The 15,434-nt window shown below is 40.8% G+C and overlaps 2 protein-coding genes across 4 annotated transcripts; one reads left to right on the top strand and one right to left on the bottom strand.

The window, feature by feature from the left end:
- Position 1: 1 nt before the first annotated feature.
- rsph10b (radial spoke head 10 homolog B) lies at positions 2 to 6,586 on the top strand. Its single transcript, XM_044014396.1, has 17 exons — positions 2 to 360; positions 1,017 to 1,092; positions 1,189 to 1,257; positions 1,468 to 1,641; positions 1,749 to 1,834; positions 1,921 to 2,041; positions 2,416 to 2,592; positions 2,677 to 2,782; positions 3,031 to 3,149; positions 3,382 to 3,574; positions 3,650 to 3,758; positions 4,303 to 4,382; positions 4,493 to 4,650; positions 5,189 to 5,290; positions 5,379 to 5,489; positions 5,835 to 5,937; positions 6,021 to 6,586. Exons 1-17 carry the CDS (start codon positions 128 to 130, stop codon positions 6,185 to 6,187), a joined length of 2,184 nt encoding a protein of 727 aa, XP_043870331.1. The 5' UTR covers positions 2 to 127; the 3' UTR covers positions 6,188 to 6,586.
- Positions 6,587 to 6,859: 273 nt separating this feature from the next.
- On the bottom strand, positions 6,860 to 14,994 carry dlgap5 (discs, large (Drosophila) homolog-associated protein 5). 3 transcript variants are annotated; one of them, XM_044014393.1, is made up of 19 exons: positions 14,926 to 14,994; positions 13,568 to 13,793; positions 13,272 to 13,459; positions 13,063 to 13,140; positions 12,916 to 12,955; positions 12,125 to 12,205; positions 11,904 to 11,981; positions 11,581 to 11,655; positions 11,440 to 11,477; positions 11,172 to 11,353; positions 10,884 to 11,048; positions 10,697 to 10,785; positions 10,453 to 10,613; positions 10,253 to 10,354; positions 9,489 to 9,750; positions 8,352 to 8,950; positions 7,997 to 8,141; positions 7,330 to 7,373; positions 6,860 to 7,213 (listed from the first exon to the last, which is right to left on the bottom strand). In XM_044014393.1, the coding sequence occupies exons 2-19, from the start codon at positions 13,782 to 13,784 to the stop codon at positions 7,106 to 7,108; spliced, it is 2,652 nt and encodes an 883-aa protein (XP_043870328.1). In that variant the 5' UTR covers positions 13,785 to 13,793; positions 14,926 to 14,994; the 3' UTR covers positions 6,860 to 7,105. The 3 variants fall into 3 exon arrangements, with proteins under 3 accessions (XP_043870328.1, XP_043870329.1, XP_043870330.1); XM_044014394.1 differs by having other exon boundaries at positions 12,916 to 12,958; positions 13,075 to 13,140; XM_044014395.1 differs by lacking the exon at positions 7,330 to 7,373 and having other exon boundaries at positions 7,131 to 7,213.
- Positions 14,995 to 15,434: the final 440 nt, after the last annotated feature.

The following is a 15,434-nucleotide window of genomic DNA, read 5'->3' as shown; positions in this document are numbered from 1 at the left end:
AGGTCAGGTTTGCGCCCCAGTGAAGTTTGCTGGGCAGAAACATTCGCACACCTGCACCGCACTCATCCTTTGATGTCGCGTGACCCCACAAACGGAAAGAAGTGACGTCGCAGAGCAAAGAAGACGAATGACAACAAAACACCAAGACACGGAGGAACGTACGGTAACAAGCGACAACAGTGAAATGTCTGAGGCGGAAGAAGACGGAGACGATCACCCGTCAATCAACGGTTTCACGGCAGATTCTGCCGAAAATGTGAAGAGTCAAAGCAAACGCAAACGCCGTCGTGTCCGCGACAACGCCACTGTCCTCGATGAAGAATGTTATCCACCCGCATTACTGAGATTAACTATAGACAGGTAAAAAGCATCACTCTTGACTTTTAGTGACTGGGAATGACGAGGCAGCACATTCACAACTACTGGATATTGTTTTTCTGCCTTTCTTGCAATTGTCTAAAATTGTCCAAATTTCAAATATTCTGGAATCAAAACGTCCAAATCACAAGCCATTTATTCTTTTTGAGGTATATGTATATATATATATATATATATATATATATATATGGTTCGGTTTGTAATTTGAGGATAAGCTACTTCTACATACATTGTCCAATATCATTCTTGTATTAAAACATTCAGCTAGTTTAGGACTTTTCTTTTGTATGTTGAACATTTATAGGTTATGAAATATTCAACTTTTTCTGTCTTTTTGCCATTGATAATGAATGGAGGGGGCCGTCGCCCATTGGTTTGGTTCATATTTTGGTGTTTCATTACTTTTACAGACTTTGGTTTAATTTCAACCAAAATATTTAGCTGGTTTAGAACATTTATTTGGATTTATAGGTTTTGAAATATTAAGCTTATGGAGGTAGGTGTTTGTGTAATTTCAACCATTCTGGTCTCAAAAAAACATTGAGCTACTTTAGGATTTTGATTTGTACATTTAACATTTATGGGTTTTAGAATATTCTACCACTTCTGTATTGTTTTATTTGTCATCTTGTTGATAGCCACGAAGGAGAAACATTAAAAGATCTCTACCATGGAGAAGGAGTGGCTTGTTTTGAAGGAGATCACACGTACAAGGTGCAGCACTAAATAAACCCACACCACTAAAAACAAAATACAAATTTAAAGCAGAATTAATAAGACTACATAATATCATCATTTGCTTTTGTGAAGGGCACGTTTACCAAAGGAGTAATGCACGGACATGGTGTCTTCACATGGGCTGACGGAATGAAATATGAGGTACAACAACGATAATGTGACTATAATGAACACGGATTTGTTTTTATACATATCATTTATAAGATCATTGACAGAAATGTGTTTTATTTCCTTCAAATTTGATTCAAGTCAAGTTAAAGTTAAACTGTATGACGATGGAAAAATGAGATCTGGTAACGGGTCGATTGGTGGGTTTTTTTTGTGAGTAAAGTTGAGTTTCTAAATCAACAGGGAGACTTTGTCAACAACCTCCCCAGCGGCTACGGCACCATCACGTGGCCAAGTGGCAGCTCCTACACGGGCGAGATTTACAAGGCAATACGACACGGAATTGGAACGTACAAATGTGCCGACAACGGTGTCAAGTACACGGGGCAGTGGAATTACAGCAAGAGGCACGGACAGGTACGAAACACCTCATTTATTGTGAGGTGTACATATGTGTGTGTATATTTATTCATATATAAATATTAATTCTGCAACAGTATTTTAATCGGTTGTCCTCCTGTTAGGGTGTGATGTATTTTAACGAGGATAAGACCTCGTGGTACAAAGGAGAGTGGGAGAAGAACAACAGAGTGGGATATGGAGTGAGGCGGTATGTACAGCGTCATCATGTAAGCCAGACTTGGATTTATAATTCACTATAATTAACTATATAGGGTTGTTGTTGTTTTTTTACAGCTACCCCTCTGGTAACGTTTACTTTGGGGAGTGGAAGGACAACCTGAAGCACGGAGAAGGCTCCATGAAGTGGCTGAATCTGGGCCAGGAGTATGTTGGGACATGGCAGGATGGAATCCAGGTATGAAGACATGTTTGAGGGTGAGGCATTAGAAAGAAAAGACAGAAAAACCCTTGCATGTCCCATGTGTTTCGGTCCATTCTCATACAAATCTTGACGTCTTGACGAGACAGAGAGCCACAAACTGAGTAGGAATGGAAGGCTGCTGGATTTCCTCCATTGTGATTTTTCTTCCCCCAACATCTGAACTAAAACACGGTCAACTTGGAGGTGACCTAACTCCCAATTCTGACATCCAAAATAAATGGAAAGTCGCGTACAGTGCGCTGTAGTAGCTGTTGTTTTATCCCAGATAATTGTCGTCAACAAACGTTTTTAAATGATTTCAAGAACAAACTTAAACTTGTTTGTGAATCACATGATTTCTTTGGCAGCACGGAAAAGGAACTCACGTGTGGATCCTGAGGCGGACGGATATATCCCAGTATTGCAGAAGCAACCGGTACACGGGGGATTTCGTTCAGGGTCAGAGACACGGACAGGGAACGTTCTTCTACGCCGGCGGCGCCACCTATGAAGGGGAATGGAGGAGCAATAAGAAACATGGGAAGGTAAAATCAAAGACAACCAGTAACACACGTTTTATTCACTACGTAAACACAAGACGACGTGTAGTGACTGACTGTGTTTCATAGGGGAAATTCACCTTTAAGGACGGGCATGTCGTTGAAGGAGAGTTCAAGGACGATCAGATGATAACGCCCGATGTGTTTGGAAACAGATCTCTCACTCCTCTGTGTGGTAAACACCTACGATACATAAGATCCACGTACGAGGGTGGGCTGGAAAATGTGTAGGCTGACTGTGATGCAACGGTTGAATTTCAACGTAAACGCACACACCAAGCTGAAACCTTGTTTACAGCATTATCTCAGAAGTCATTGCTCTGGCTTTACTCTACTACGTCTTCGTCAGCCCACCCTCGTCTAACTCGTATAAAAGTAAAACCACAGAAACAATCACTTACCATTTTTTGTCTCCCGTCACAGGCGTGTGTCTTCTGTCAGGAAGTGCCCCGTCCTCCATCTTAGGACCAGACTTGGCCTTGAACATTGACAGTCTTCTGGATTTACTTCCTGAGAAAAGGCGAAACATTGAGCGCAAGCAGGTATAAAGACTACCCCCAACCTCGTGCACCACCTTTTAGTTTTTAATAAACTAGTTAAACTACTAGTTTGTTTTGTCTTAAGATCCTAGCAAGAGGGGCTTCGAGGAAAAGACAAGGTTGGAGAATTAGGGAATAGTTTGCCATCTTTAAATATAGAAAGCTTTGGAATCGCTGCCATATCTTTAAATATAGTAAGATTTTTTTTTTTATTTCTTCCCTTGTTTCCTTCCAGGTGGAATTTGCGCTGTTGAGGAACAACGCAGAGCTGCGTTCCATCTACAGCTTCTACAGCAGACTCGGCTCCGCCGGCTCGCTCGACAACATCTACCTGCTGTCGCGCCTGCAGCTGTGGCGTCTGCTCAAAGACTGTTACCTCCACCACCACCACCACGTCACTCTGACACAGATCAACCATTTCATCAAAGGTGAGTGGAACGTTCCACCGACTATATGACCACAGTATTACTGGATGTTTGGACACGTGTCTTTGTGCGTCTCAGGTCATACCACCACGACAGAGAGTCTCTCACCTTTCACCTCCATTCCGCTCTGTGGACTCTTGAGTTGCCTCGTCATCGTGGCCTATCACATCTACAGTCAAGACATGCAGTAAGGAATAAAACAAACAAACTTAAGTCATTACAAAAAAGACAGAGGAGGCAACAGCAACATTGCGCTAGTAAAGCCAGGCGACCGCAAACACTGAAAACACGTCCAAAAAACATTTTCTTGCAGCAGTTTATAACAGTATATGCATTCTTCTTGTCTCCACCCGCCCCTGCGCTATTGCTGTATACACACAAGCGCTCCCTCAGTCAGGTCTGATAGATTAGCCTGACAGAGCAACTATGTTTTATTGTGTCTGTTAACGAAGACTAAACGGAGGCAGAATAATGTGTTGATGACAACAAAAGTTACACGTTGCAGTAATACGTCTAATTTTAAGAGCATTAAATGTTCAGTGAATAAGAATTGGTGACATCTAATGACGAGACAACAGATTGTAACAATCAGGGGACTCATTAAGTGCGTCAGGTAACTACGGTGGCCTTCACTTACCAGAAAAGATGTCGGGTTTTTTCTTGGTCCCAAATCGCAAACACAGGACAGTGATTTTTGAATTAAAAAACATCCCTTTTCTCTCTTTTCACAGATCAGAGCGCTACGTTCTGGCTGCCTGCGTCACCAAACTGCTAGCAGGCGATATCCTTCCTCACGCCAAGAATGTAAAAGGTACCGAAACACGTTCTTTCCTCAGTTTTTAACGTGTTTTGTCAGAGACAACCAACCTGCATGGGGGCAACGGTGCAGAAATCCGCTCACTATAAGCCGTGTTTCTCCAGGTTTCCTGTTTGGACAGTCTGGGCTTTCAGCCGTGGCTATGATCTACATTCAGAGGAGCTGGGAAGCCTATCAGATGTTCTGTAGGGTCCATTCAGCTCCCACCGACGAGGAGGAGGAGAAGAGCATGACCTACAGACAGCTGCTGTGGATGTTCAAGGTACAACAAGATTTCATGTGTATTAAACGTGTGGTAAAAAAAATTGATTTTAGTCAAAAAAAAGACTCAACTAATAAAATCCACATCTAGTTCATCAAGTTTGTAAACCGCTCAATCCACCACACCAAAGTCCGTAGAGAAAATGTGTGTTTTTAGCTGACGGGGACACAGGAGGTACTGGTCGACTGATGCCTTCTTCAGGAAGTTTTTGTCACGGCCGTGGATTAACTTGTTACATGTGCTGTGATGGACTTTGGTGTGGGAGAGTGAAATTACACAAATCTCGGGTCGTAACAGTGAGATATTGCAGTTAAATTGGCAGTTTGACCAGTAAAGTGGGTACTAGCGATATTTGGGCATCAAACGACGACACTTATAAATAAATAACAAACGTGATCTTACTTATTCTCTTAAAAATAAAAGATGTCTTGTCCAATTTAACCCTTAATAACCTTTACAGAGAAGCTGCTCGACTCATTTTTGCATTGTTCTCCACTATATTAACGTTCCGTTGATTCTTTTTGCTAAACTCCTGCAGGATCTCCACCTGTTGGACAATAAGCTGACAAGCGTGTGGTTAATGAGGTTCATCACTGCAGAGAGCTTAGACCCCAACGACCTGGCCTGCCTGAATATGGAGGTCAGCCCCGGGGTCACACCAGTTCATGAACCATAAACTCTTCTGCGTGTTCATTTACCTTTTCTGCTTCACATGTTCCTTGCTGCAGATTTCCTTCCTGGAGTTTTACGAGGTTCTCCTGTGCTGTGCCGAGGTCAAATGTCAGAGGAAGAAGCGCTTACTGTCCAGATCAGACTCTGAGACCAGAGACCAGTCCAAGGTGAGACACTTTTGTTTTTTTTCCCCTCAAGTCTCTAATGTAAAATAGCATATCACAAATAATGTACTCTAATATGTAATAAACCAAAATGATTCAGTTTTAAAATATACTTTTTTGTTAAATGAGTAAAGGAACCATAAAATGTTCACATTTAAGAAACTCAGAATTCAGAAAAGTCTTTTAATTTAAAAAGAAATTGCACCAATTGAGTAATTAGTGCAGTCTTGGTAATATCTGTATAAAACAAATGAAACTTCCATCTTTATCAGATCAGAAAGATATCAAATATTCCACATTTTAATCAGTACACTGTTCTGTTCTGGTGAAATCTTCCTCTCGCATTAGGAAAGGAAACCGAGCGACTCGCCAAGGGTTCCCCGAACAAAGGTCGTGGGCAAGAGTCGACGCAATGTCAGGACTCAAGTCAGAAGTCGAAGTCAGTCTGCAGGTTTGTTTTCTGTTTTTTTTTTTTTACTTCCACGTCAAACACAATGTGTCGTGTAAAAAAACAAAAAAAACTCTTTCTCGTAGAAGACGACGAAGAACAAGAGAGGGTACCAGATACTAAAGTCCAGGCTCTACACGAGTTCTTCAACCAGGCCTTCTTCCCTGCTGTGGACCATTATCAGTCCATCACTGCGTTCATGGAGGAGGAGAAAGTGAGGAGGGAGAGAAAGAGCAGCAGTGGGCCTCAGTGAAACACAACACTCTGTCACTCTGGTCTACCTCAAGGAAAGGCTGCGTTTACTGCATTACTTTATGTAAAGTGTCATTATTTTTTAAATGTTGTCAACTACAGGGCTGCAACTAACCATTATTTTCATAATTGATTAATGTTTGGTCTGCAAAATGTCGAGCAGTGTTTCCCAAACCTGGAAACGATGTTCTCAAATGTCTTGTTTTGTTACAACCAAAGATCTAAAATCATATAAATGACTTGTGTGAGAAAATTTTGACTTTATGGTCTATGTTCTACGTGATCCAAAGACAAAAACTAACAAAATAGTTGTGAAATATCGCAATAATTAGAGTAGTTTCTTTTGTACTTTGATGTATTTCATTAAAAAAAAAAAAAAAACAAAAAACTTAATTGTATTTTTAAAGTATGTTCTTTTAAAACACTGTAAAATAGTCAAGGAGGTAGCAGCATGTTTGCTGATATCCAATCATACATTTTTAAATCATAATTTAATCTAGTTGGTGGTTAATTTAGTTGCAGCCCTGGTTGTACATGTGCTTTATTTTGTTAATGCACTTAAATTTGTGCAAAATACTGATATTTATTCTTATTTCATGGTTGGATTCAGAAGGAAACCACAAGACTGTCAGGTTTTTATATAAAGTCTAAAAAATATCCATGTACAGTAAAGTAATAAAAACCATTTATACTTATTATATTGATTTGTGCCTCTGAGTAAATGAGTGGCGAGATATTTTTCCTTGTATTAACTCAAATCTTTAATTAAATCACGTCGTATAAGACAAAACTATTTTCCATTCCCCTAAAAATACAAGTTCAAAATCTTTTTTTTCCCTCTCTCTAAAAGAACAGTGGTACAAAACTTGTTATAATAAAAAATATATATAATACAAGGAGAAACGTGTTTGTTTACATATTAAGTGGGAGGAGTGAAGACCATGAGGTCATTTGGACAAACGGACTGACGTATTCTGTCCTTCAGGTCCGGGGTGAAGAGAAGCAGGTCACACTCGGCTGTCTGGATCTTAAAACAAAATAAAATAAAGACAAGTCGGGAATAATGATTAGTGAAGAGAAAGACATAAAAGTACAAGTTAAGATAATAGTTGTTCTTTATAAAGTGAAAAAAAGGAGGTAAACCTGTGGTGAGTGAAGCGTTAAGACTGAAGACACCGCTGGCAGTGCTGTGACAGTGAGACAATAACAGTGAGAATAAACCATACAAGCGTGACACGACTAGTTAGATAGTTCAACATCAGCCGGAATGAAAATGAAAGCTCACGTGTCGTCACAACACTTTATAATTAAAGATGCAGTAGGCAAGTTTGAGACTTAAGCTCAAAATCGTTGAGTTTTCTTAATTCTTTCCTTCCACAAATATCAAATTCAGTACACACTGATTTAGGGTGAATAGAATACGGCGACAGCACCTATATGTTCATATTGTTTTGGTTAATAATTGTCAAACAGATTTGTTGTTTTAACCTCAAAATGATGTAAGTAAATGAATAGTTTTGTCAGTAATTTTTTTGTGATAAAGAGCTAAGAAACTGTAAAGCATTTGAAAAGTATTTCAGTTAATCATATAAGAAAAATGCACACAAGCAACAAATCGATAATCAAAATAGTTGATTCATTTAGTAATCCATATGTCGATGTTAAAATAAACAAATGGACAGGACTTTGTTATTTTTGGATCCCAACCCCGAAAAAACACCTACTGCAGCTTTAATTGATTTACAGTAACAGCCCACGTGAACCCCAGAGTGTTGTGCTTCCACAGTGACGTAAACAGATCGACACCGACCTGTGGGACTCTCCATGTCGATGTCCACTGCCACGGGTGACGACAACAAAGACGTCGTCTCCATGGCGACTGCCTCCCGCGGCGGTGACAGGCTGCACCTCTGCGACGGCTGGAAGTAACGCTCAAAGTCCAACCCGGGGATTTCCTGAAGTTACACGAGTTCAAGACATTAACATCAGGTTCAGTGTGTAACAAGTAGTGACATCTAGTGGTGAGACTGCAGATTGTTGACATTTGGATTTAAACTGTTTCTTTGACCAGTGGGGAATTATACAAACATTATTATTGGTTATATATTAAGTTTCTGTTAAACACTGGACCTTTGAGTCTAATGAAGTCTGAAAGTGAGTTTTACCTCAATAGCTGAGTTGTCCGGTGTTTGACACCTCGAGGGCGTGGCCTCAGTGAGGCTCTGCTCAGCAGGAGCAGCAGGAGGAGACGAGGAGGAGGTGGTGGGAGGCTCACTGAGACTCACACAGGGCGACATTGTGAAACTCATTGAGGGTGATTTGCACGGGGAGAGGGACAGTCTCCTAGGGACGGGGAGGACAAGGTCAGCCTCCTCATCTGGTTGGTCTTCATCCTCCACAACACAGATGGATGGAATTGAATGAACGGGTTTGTCTGTGCTTGGTTCTGGAGCAGAGGCCGGGCTTGTTTCCGTCTGTGGTTCTGGACTTCCGTCTTCTGAGGTCACTTCTTTGACGGGTGAGAAACACAGAGAGACATTTACAGCGGGCTCTCTCTCCTGCAGAGACTCTGGAGCGTCATCGAGGGTGAGGCGCAGGGCAGCGGGAGTCAGGGCGGAGCGAGCGGGAGAGGGAGCGCTCTGGACCGGGGTCTGTGCCAGAGCCAGGGACCGCCGCGTCATCCTCCTGGGTGTGAGATAGTTGGACAAGGGGGACGCCGGAGGCGGCGCGGCAACACTCAGACGACTGGACCTCCTCACTGAACCTACGGAGACAACAATACAGAAGACAAACTTAGTGCTCAACTAGTCAGAGTCCAGATTTTCACAAAACAAAACGTATGAATAAACTCACAATATGAGCACACACTGTTAACTGACTAGCAGATTTCCTTGTAACCTGAAATACTTCCTAACGTCACTTTTGTGTCTTGACAGGACAGTTCAGCTTGTGTCCACGATAGTCACAGTAAAAGGACATCACATCTCTGTTGTCAAAGCGGACATAGATGCAGGCCAGGCTGGGTTTCAAACTTACCCTCTAAATACAAAGGGATATTTGAATTTTGGGACAGCCCTAATACATATGTAACAATGGTACGGTCCATTTGGAGTCAAGGCCCTGAACCTCGGACTTCCAACCTGGAAACAGGGAGAAGCCTTAGTAACCCCAATATGGGATCAGTCGTACACATAGTACTTGTATTTATCAGAGATATTTACTTAAGATACGTTCCAACTTCCGAGGATGTGGAACTTTTGTTTTCAGTCCTATGTTTCCATATTGTCCCGCGTGTTTCGTACCTGATCGTTTGGCTGGACTCTCCACCTGGAAGAAGTCTCCGTCGAAGACCACGGTGTCCGCGTTTGGAGCGTCTGCCTGAGGCTGTGGATGCTGAGTGTCCAGGGTGGGAATGTCCTCACTTTTACATACAACGTCTTCTGCAGCGCTCTCTGCCTCGGCCGCCTGCTGTCGGGCTTTCATCGCTGCTTTGGCCGCAGCCAGGCGAGACTTGGCTCCTCCCGCTTTGGTCCCTGCTGGCTTTGCAGGAGCAGTTACTGTCTTCTGATGGGAAAAATACAACCACTGATGAACATGTGTTCAATATTTACTGTATGAAAGACATAAAAAAAAGGAGAAAATGTAGCTGTGAAATGGGTCATTTCTGGAATATTTTTATTTATTATAGTGTAGGAAGTGTTATGCACTTCCTGACTTTGAACATATACATGTATTTATTTATTTATTTAATGAATGAATAGAAAGCAGTTTAACATATTCTACTAATACTTCATTTCTAAATCACTTTACTGTGCTCAACAGTCAAATCAAATTCACATAAACAAAATGTAGCTCCAAGACGTTATTTGGGCTTTTATATGTAAATTACATGATTAAAAAGAACTAAAGATACATGACACTGCAACACAATAAAAAAACATGTTTTACTAGAGTAAAAAGATTTTATAATCGAAATTGATTTGATTTGCCAAAAACTTAATCAACTAAACTAAAACAAAATGTTGCCACGACGGTGTCAGTAAAATATATTTACGTTTTTTTTTACCTTCACTACTTTCCTCTGTCGTGGTGGAGGCTTGTGTTCCTCCACCCAGCCTCGACCCTCTGCCTCTCTGAGAGCCTCAAACTTCTTCTTGACGTCCTCTACCTGAAAAGTGTTTTTTTTTTTTTATTATTAAATAAAACATCTGTGTACATTTCCTTTTTATTTATTTAGCAACTGAAACAATGTGCTGGTTTCCTCACCTGGTAATAAACCATGTCCCAGAATCCCTGCAGGTCAGTGCAGGTGGTGATCTTCTCCCCACGGCCGAGCTCGCAGTCGTCCACCAGACCACTGAACTGGTGGAAACGCTCTTTCATCAACAGCCTGGCTTGACCGACAGCGGTGCGCATGCGGTCCCTCACTGTCACACACAAAGGGAGACACTGAATTTAAGTCATTCTGTCTGGAAAAGCTGCATTTTTAACTCTGCTGTAAATCACTCACTCTCTTCTGGAATGGACTCATCCTCCACTTTAGACTCCCACTGGACGCACAGAGTCGAAAGATGGTCTGTCTCATTCACAATCTCTGATCTAAAAAGACAAATGGTGAATTTAGCAAACAGTTTATTGTTTAAGCTAAACATAAACCACATCAGACATTAAGGAAGTTATATATAAAAAAGGGCCACCTGAAGTACGGTACGTCGTGCTTTGGTTCCGCGGGGCTGCCTGGAGTTTGACGAGCCACAGTGAGAGATGGAGGTGGAGAGCGGCGGGGAGACTTGGCTGGAGAAGGTTCACTTAGTTCAGTCAGAGGCTCAATGTTGAACAAAGGAACTGGTGGAAGACTGAAGCTGGAGAACACAGAATACAGATTATAATCTTTCTTTAAGAACTTGCACCAAGTTTTTTTTTTTTAAACCCACCAATATATGTTATGTAAACAAAAAATGAAAATTACAAAAAAGCAGACATACGTTGGAGTGAGGAAGGCGTCTGCTGAGCGAGGAGTGAGAGGATCAAACTTGAAGTCCGACAGACCAACGGGAGCCTGGAAGACAAAATTCTGTGGAGCAAAAGAAGACGCCTCCACGGCAGGGAGGGAGTCAGCTGACTCGTGGTCCACCACCATGTCTTCCACCTCCTTTTGCTCTGGCTCCTTCACAAGACAGAAACAGCAATAATACGTGATCAACCCGGACATGACGAGTGAAAATAAAATGAAGATGAAAAAGAAGAGCGTACCGTGGGGACAGGAGGCTCAGCTGTGATGTCCACAGTCGCTGCAACATTAAAAAACACAAACACTTTCTTTAATGGCTCAGTTTCACACTAGAAAGGTAAGATGAAACAGTTTTAAGAAGACTGGCAGCTTTAAAATGATACCATTGCAGTTATTCTCTTTGACAGTAGGGGGCGCCACAGGGTTGGCAATGCCTCTACTTCTTGTGCTCCTGACATCTGAAGAGGTTTAGGAGAAATATTTAGTGGTTTTCATCTTTTTTCTGTAAAAGTAAGCCATTTTAAAATCATAATAATCATGCTTTTTTCCCCCTCCCCAAACAATAACTCTACCACCAAAACATACAAGTGTTGCTTCAGTAGTCGTGGCATCGTAATGAACACCAGTACAACAGCAGCACTGCTGACTAAACACATAAAAGAGAATAAAAAGCCAGGTTAAACTGTGGCCTTGGCTCAGATTGTACCTGCAGCTTTGTGCTTGGGTTTGTCTTTCACGGCGGGCGCTGCTGTAACAGGAGGCCTGGTGGCCACGACGGGCTCCACTACAGTGGGATGGCATGACACAGAGAGACAGAGCGAGATGCCAGTGAGGAAACACAAGAGGGTCAAAACCAACATGATAGCAGTCTCGTCTGAAAGCTCCAGTGAGTGCACATGCACAGATTTATTTTTCCTCATTAGTTACCGGCGCAGACTTTGGTCGGAGCTGGTGTCGGTTTCACTGGAGCGACGCGGGTCCTGGTTGATCTTTCCACGCCGGGTGGAGCTGAAAGGAGGAGCAAGAGCACAGATGTGAAATTACCACTCAGTAGAGTTCAAACTGTATTTTTTTTTTTCTTTCTGATTTTGTTTTTGGACAACTTTCCTCCATTTAAAACTTACTTTTATACCAAATAATGATTCACAAAACTGCATCACCACAATAAAAATAAAATGAAAAACACTTCTTCTTCGGGACTGTCTCCACAATCTGCCTTCTGTGGTTTTAAATAAAATAGTATTAAACTAAGGATTAAGCACCATGAAATAGGTCAAAAACTAAACCTTACAGAAACTTTTGGTAGAAAAACATTTCCATTGGCCAATTGTTATAAAACAGCAAATATCAGCCTGATTCATGGGTCTGTGTCAACTTTCGTAAATTACAAATATCACTGTATTAATCTGTGTAATAACCCTGTATTCTAAGGGTCTAATATTCTTATTTTCACAATTTATTTGACAGCTTAGTTCATTTCTACTTTGCATTCTACCTGCACATGAATTTCCCTATGTGAGATCAATAAAGGTTAATCTAACCTTAACGCCCCTAACTATTAATATTTGAACATCAGTTATATTATTTGTCATGCCTTATACTACTGTTTACCTTTTAAAAAGTAAATGGTGCAAATGAGTCATTGTGGAAATCTGCCTCAGGCGCCGGTGGAATAAAAGGATCTTTTTGAATAAATAAGATTTTTGCATTTGCTTTACCTTTCTTTGCCAGAGCATTGTGGTCTCGTGTCTTCAGAGGCTGTAGAGATTTGGGGGGAGGAATGGGACAAATTAGGCATTAAAGTGGGGGGAAATATTTTTCATTTAGTGAAAAACATGTTCAAAGTTAAGGAGTGAATGAAGCACCTGCTGCATTTGCTGCTGCTGTTGTTTCATTGAGCGAGTCACTCTGGTGCTCTGGGATAAAGTTGTGTTCATTTTTGTCTGAAAGACAAGACATTTATCATCGTACCGACACCAACTCATTTACTCACAACCATTAAAAAGAGCAAAGTTTAAGAATAATTTACATTCACATTTATAGCTAAAATGTCCACTGTCGAGCCTTCACTTACCTCCTTGGATCTTTTTGTGGCAGCAGGGACCACAGGCAGAGCAGGGACAATAAAGGCGTCCTTGGGATGATACAAGCCGGTCTTAAAAACGCCTTTGCGCTCCTTGTCTCGCTTTTCTTTGTCCTTCGCAAGAGCTTTACGCTCCTTCCAGCGCTCCAGTTGTTTCAACCTTTCTTCTACAGCTGTACCTGAACCACAAAAGACAAAAAAATAGTCAGGGCAGCCTAGTGACCACAGAAGTCTTGACACTGTGTCCTATTAAAGCACAGGGAATACATTTGAGGCCAGGTTTTTACTTTTAGCAGGCTGTGCATTGTTCTGCGTCTTCTCCCTAATGGTCGACAAGTTGGCCATCGCGATGGCCATCTCTGGGAGTTTTTCCAGCTGCCTGCGTGTGTTCACGACCCGGTCACGATTCTCCTTCTGGGACTGAGACCTTCTGCGGGACATCTTTACCCTCAGCATGGACACACTGGTGTCCCGCTGGCGCAGGTGAGCAAATCGAGTGTCCATTTTTTTCCCCTGGAATAATGACAAAGGGGATGCATGTATAAAATGTCAAACTAAATGTTCAGTGTTTCCTAAACGTAAGATTATGATTTCCTCAAATGTCTTGTTATGTCAAACAAAACAATATTTGTTTTACGGAGCAAAGAAACCAGAACATATTCAGAGTTAAGATACTGAAAAATCAAACTGCTTGTTATATAAAAGCAACATATGAGCAACTCGGAATTCATTCTTGAAAGCCTAGATTATTCACTTACATTGCTCAAATTATTCAAATTCTTCTTCCTTTGCTCTCTATTGCTATAGTGCATGTTCTGATTGCACACTTAAAATTGTATTTTTGTTCTTTGTACAGCTGTAAAAATGTTTTACCTTTTATATTTATTTATTTTACTTCATTATACATTTAAAATGCTGTCTGCTATAGCACAATCAATGCAAAACTAAAAAAAATATCTTTTGGATATTACAAAAAAGGTGTTTCAAACATTTAAAAAGGGGAATACATGTTTATATTGAATAGTTTAAGTACATTTGATTAAACTCTTTAGTTTCAGAGCAAATATAAATGTAATCATAGGTGTTAATCCAAACTTTTAGAATTTAATTCAACACAATGTAAATCAGTGCAACAGTGTATATAAACAAATATATTGTCAGGTATAGGAGAAATAACATTGAAAATGTACAAAATGAGTTGAGTATAATAAACCAGTAAAGCCTGGATCATTCCAAACAACACTTAACCATCTGCTTGCTAAATATCCACCCAATTTAAAAACAAAAAGGGAAAAATACGACTGTGTCAACGAAAGAAGTAAAATAAACCGCAAAAGCACGAAGAGTAATTGTGACATTTAGCTAGCGAGACATGCCAACAACGCACCAACACAAACAACATTTAATTCGCTTAATGAAGTGGAACAAAAGTTAAGCTAAGATTAGTTTAAGTTGAGCTAAAATTATTGTAATAAATCACGACACACACACACTTCTAAAGTCCATGAAAAGCATTTTAAGGCGTTAGCTCCCAGAGTTAGCAACACGAAGTCACGTAGCCACGACATAATGTAACTGATCGATTAGCAACTAAATGCGTATCAAACTACAATTCCCACAGTTTGCTATGACATTTATGTCTTACCTTATCTTTTTTCTTTCTTTCTTTTCTTAATCAGCACCAGTGAAAAAAACTCCACTTTAAGACGTTTCTGTAAAAAAAACTAAAGACAACGGAAAGACTCCATCCAGACGAAAGACACATCAACAATAATGGCGGGCGACTTTTTGAAATACATCTACGGTGACGCTGATTGGCTGCAAGTCAGATTCAAACGTGAGCTCTGATTGGTTATTTTCATTTTCTTCTTCTTTGTCGCATGTTAATCGTTACCTAAGATTTATCGCCACCTACTGCTCTGGAGTGTAACATGATAAGTCAGCGCGTGACAGCGTTTTTTTTGTAAATCGGCAAGATTAAAAAAAGAAAAAAGAAAAAAAAGTTAAAGTTGACAAAAGTGCGCACAATGTCACATTTAACACGTCCAACCAACAACACGAAGTCATGATTTTCCGACAGACTGAGTACGTTCTGTGCACTACTGTCACACACTGGTGTGGAGGCGGTACTTTTTTACTACAAATACAGGAAAA

This window comes from Solea senegalensis, linkage group LG18 (assembly GCF_019176455.1).
Source record: "Solea senegalensis isolate Sse05_10M linkage group LG18, IFAPA_SoseM_1, whole genome shotgun sequence".
Classification (NCBI taxonomy): domain Eukaryota; kingdom Metazoa; phylum Chordata; class Actinopteri; order Pleuronectiformes; family Soleidae; genus Solea; species Solea senegalensis.
The sequence above is the reverse complement of the archived record's forward strand: the minus strand, read 5'-3'. Positions and strand labels throughout refer to the sequence as shown.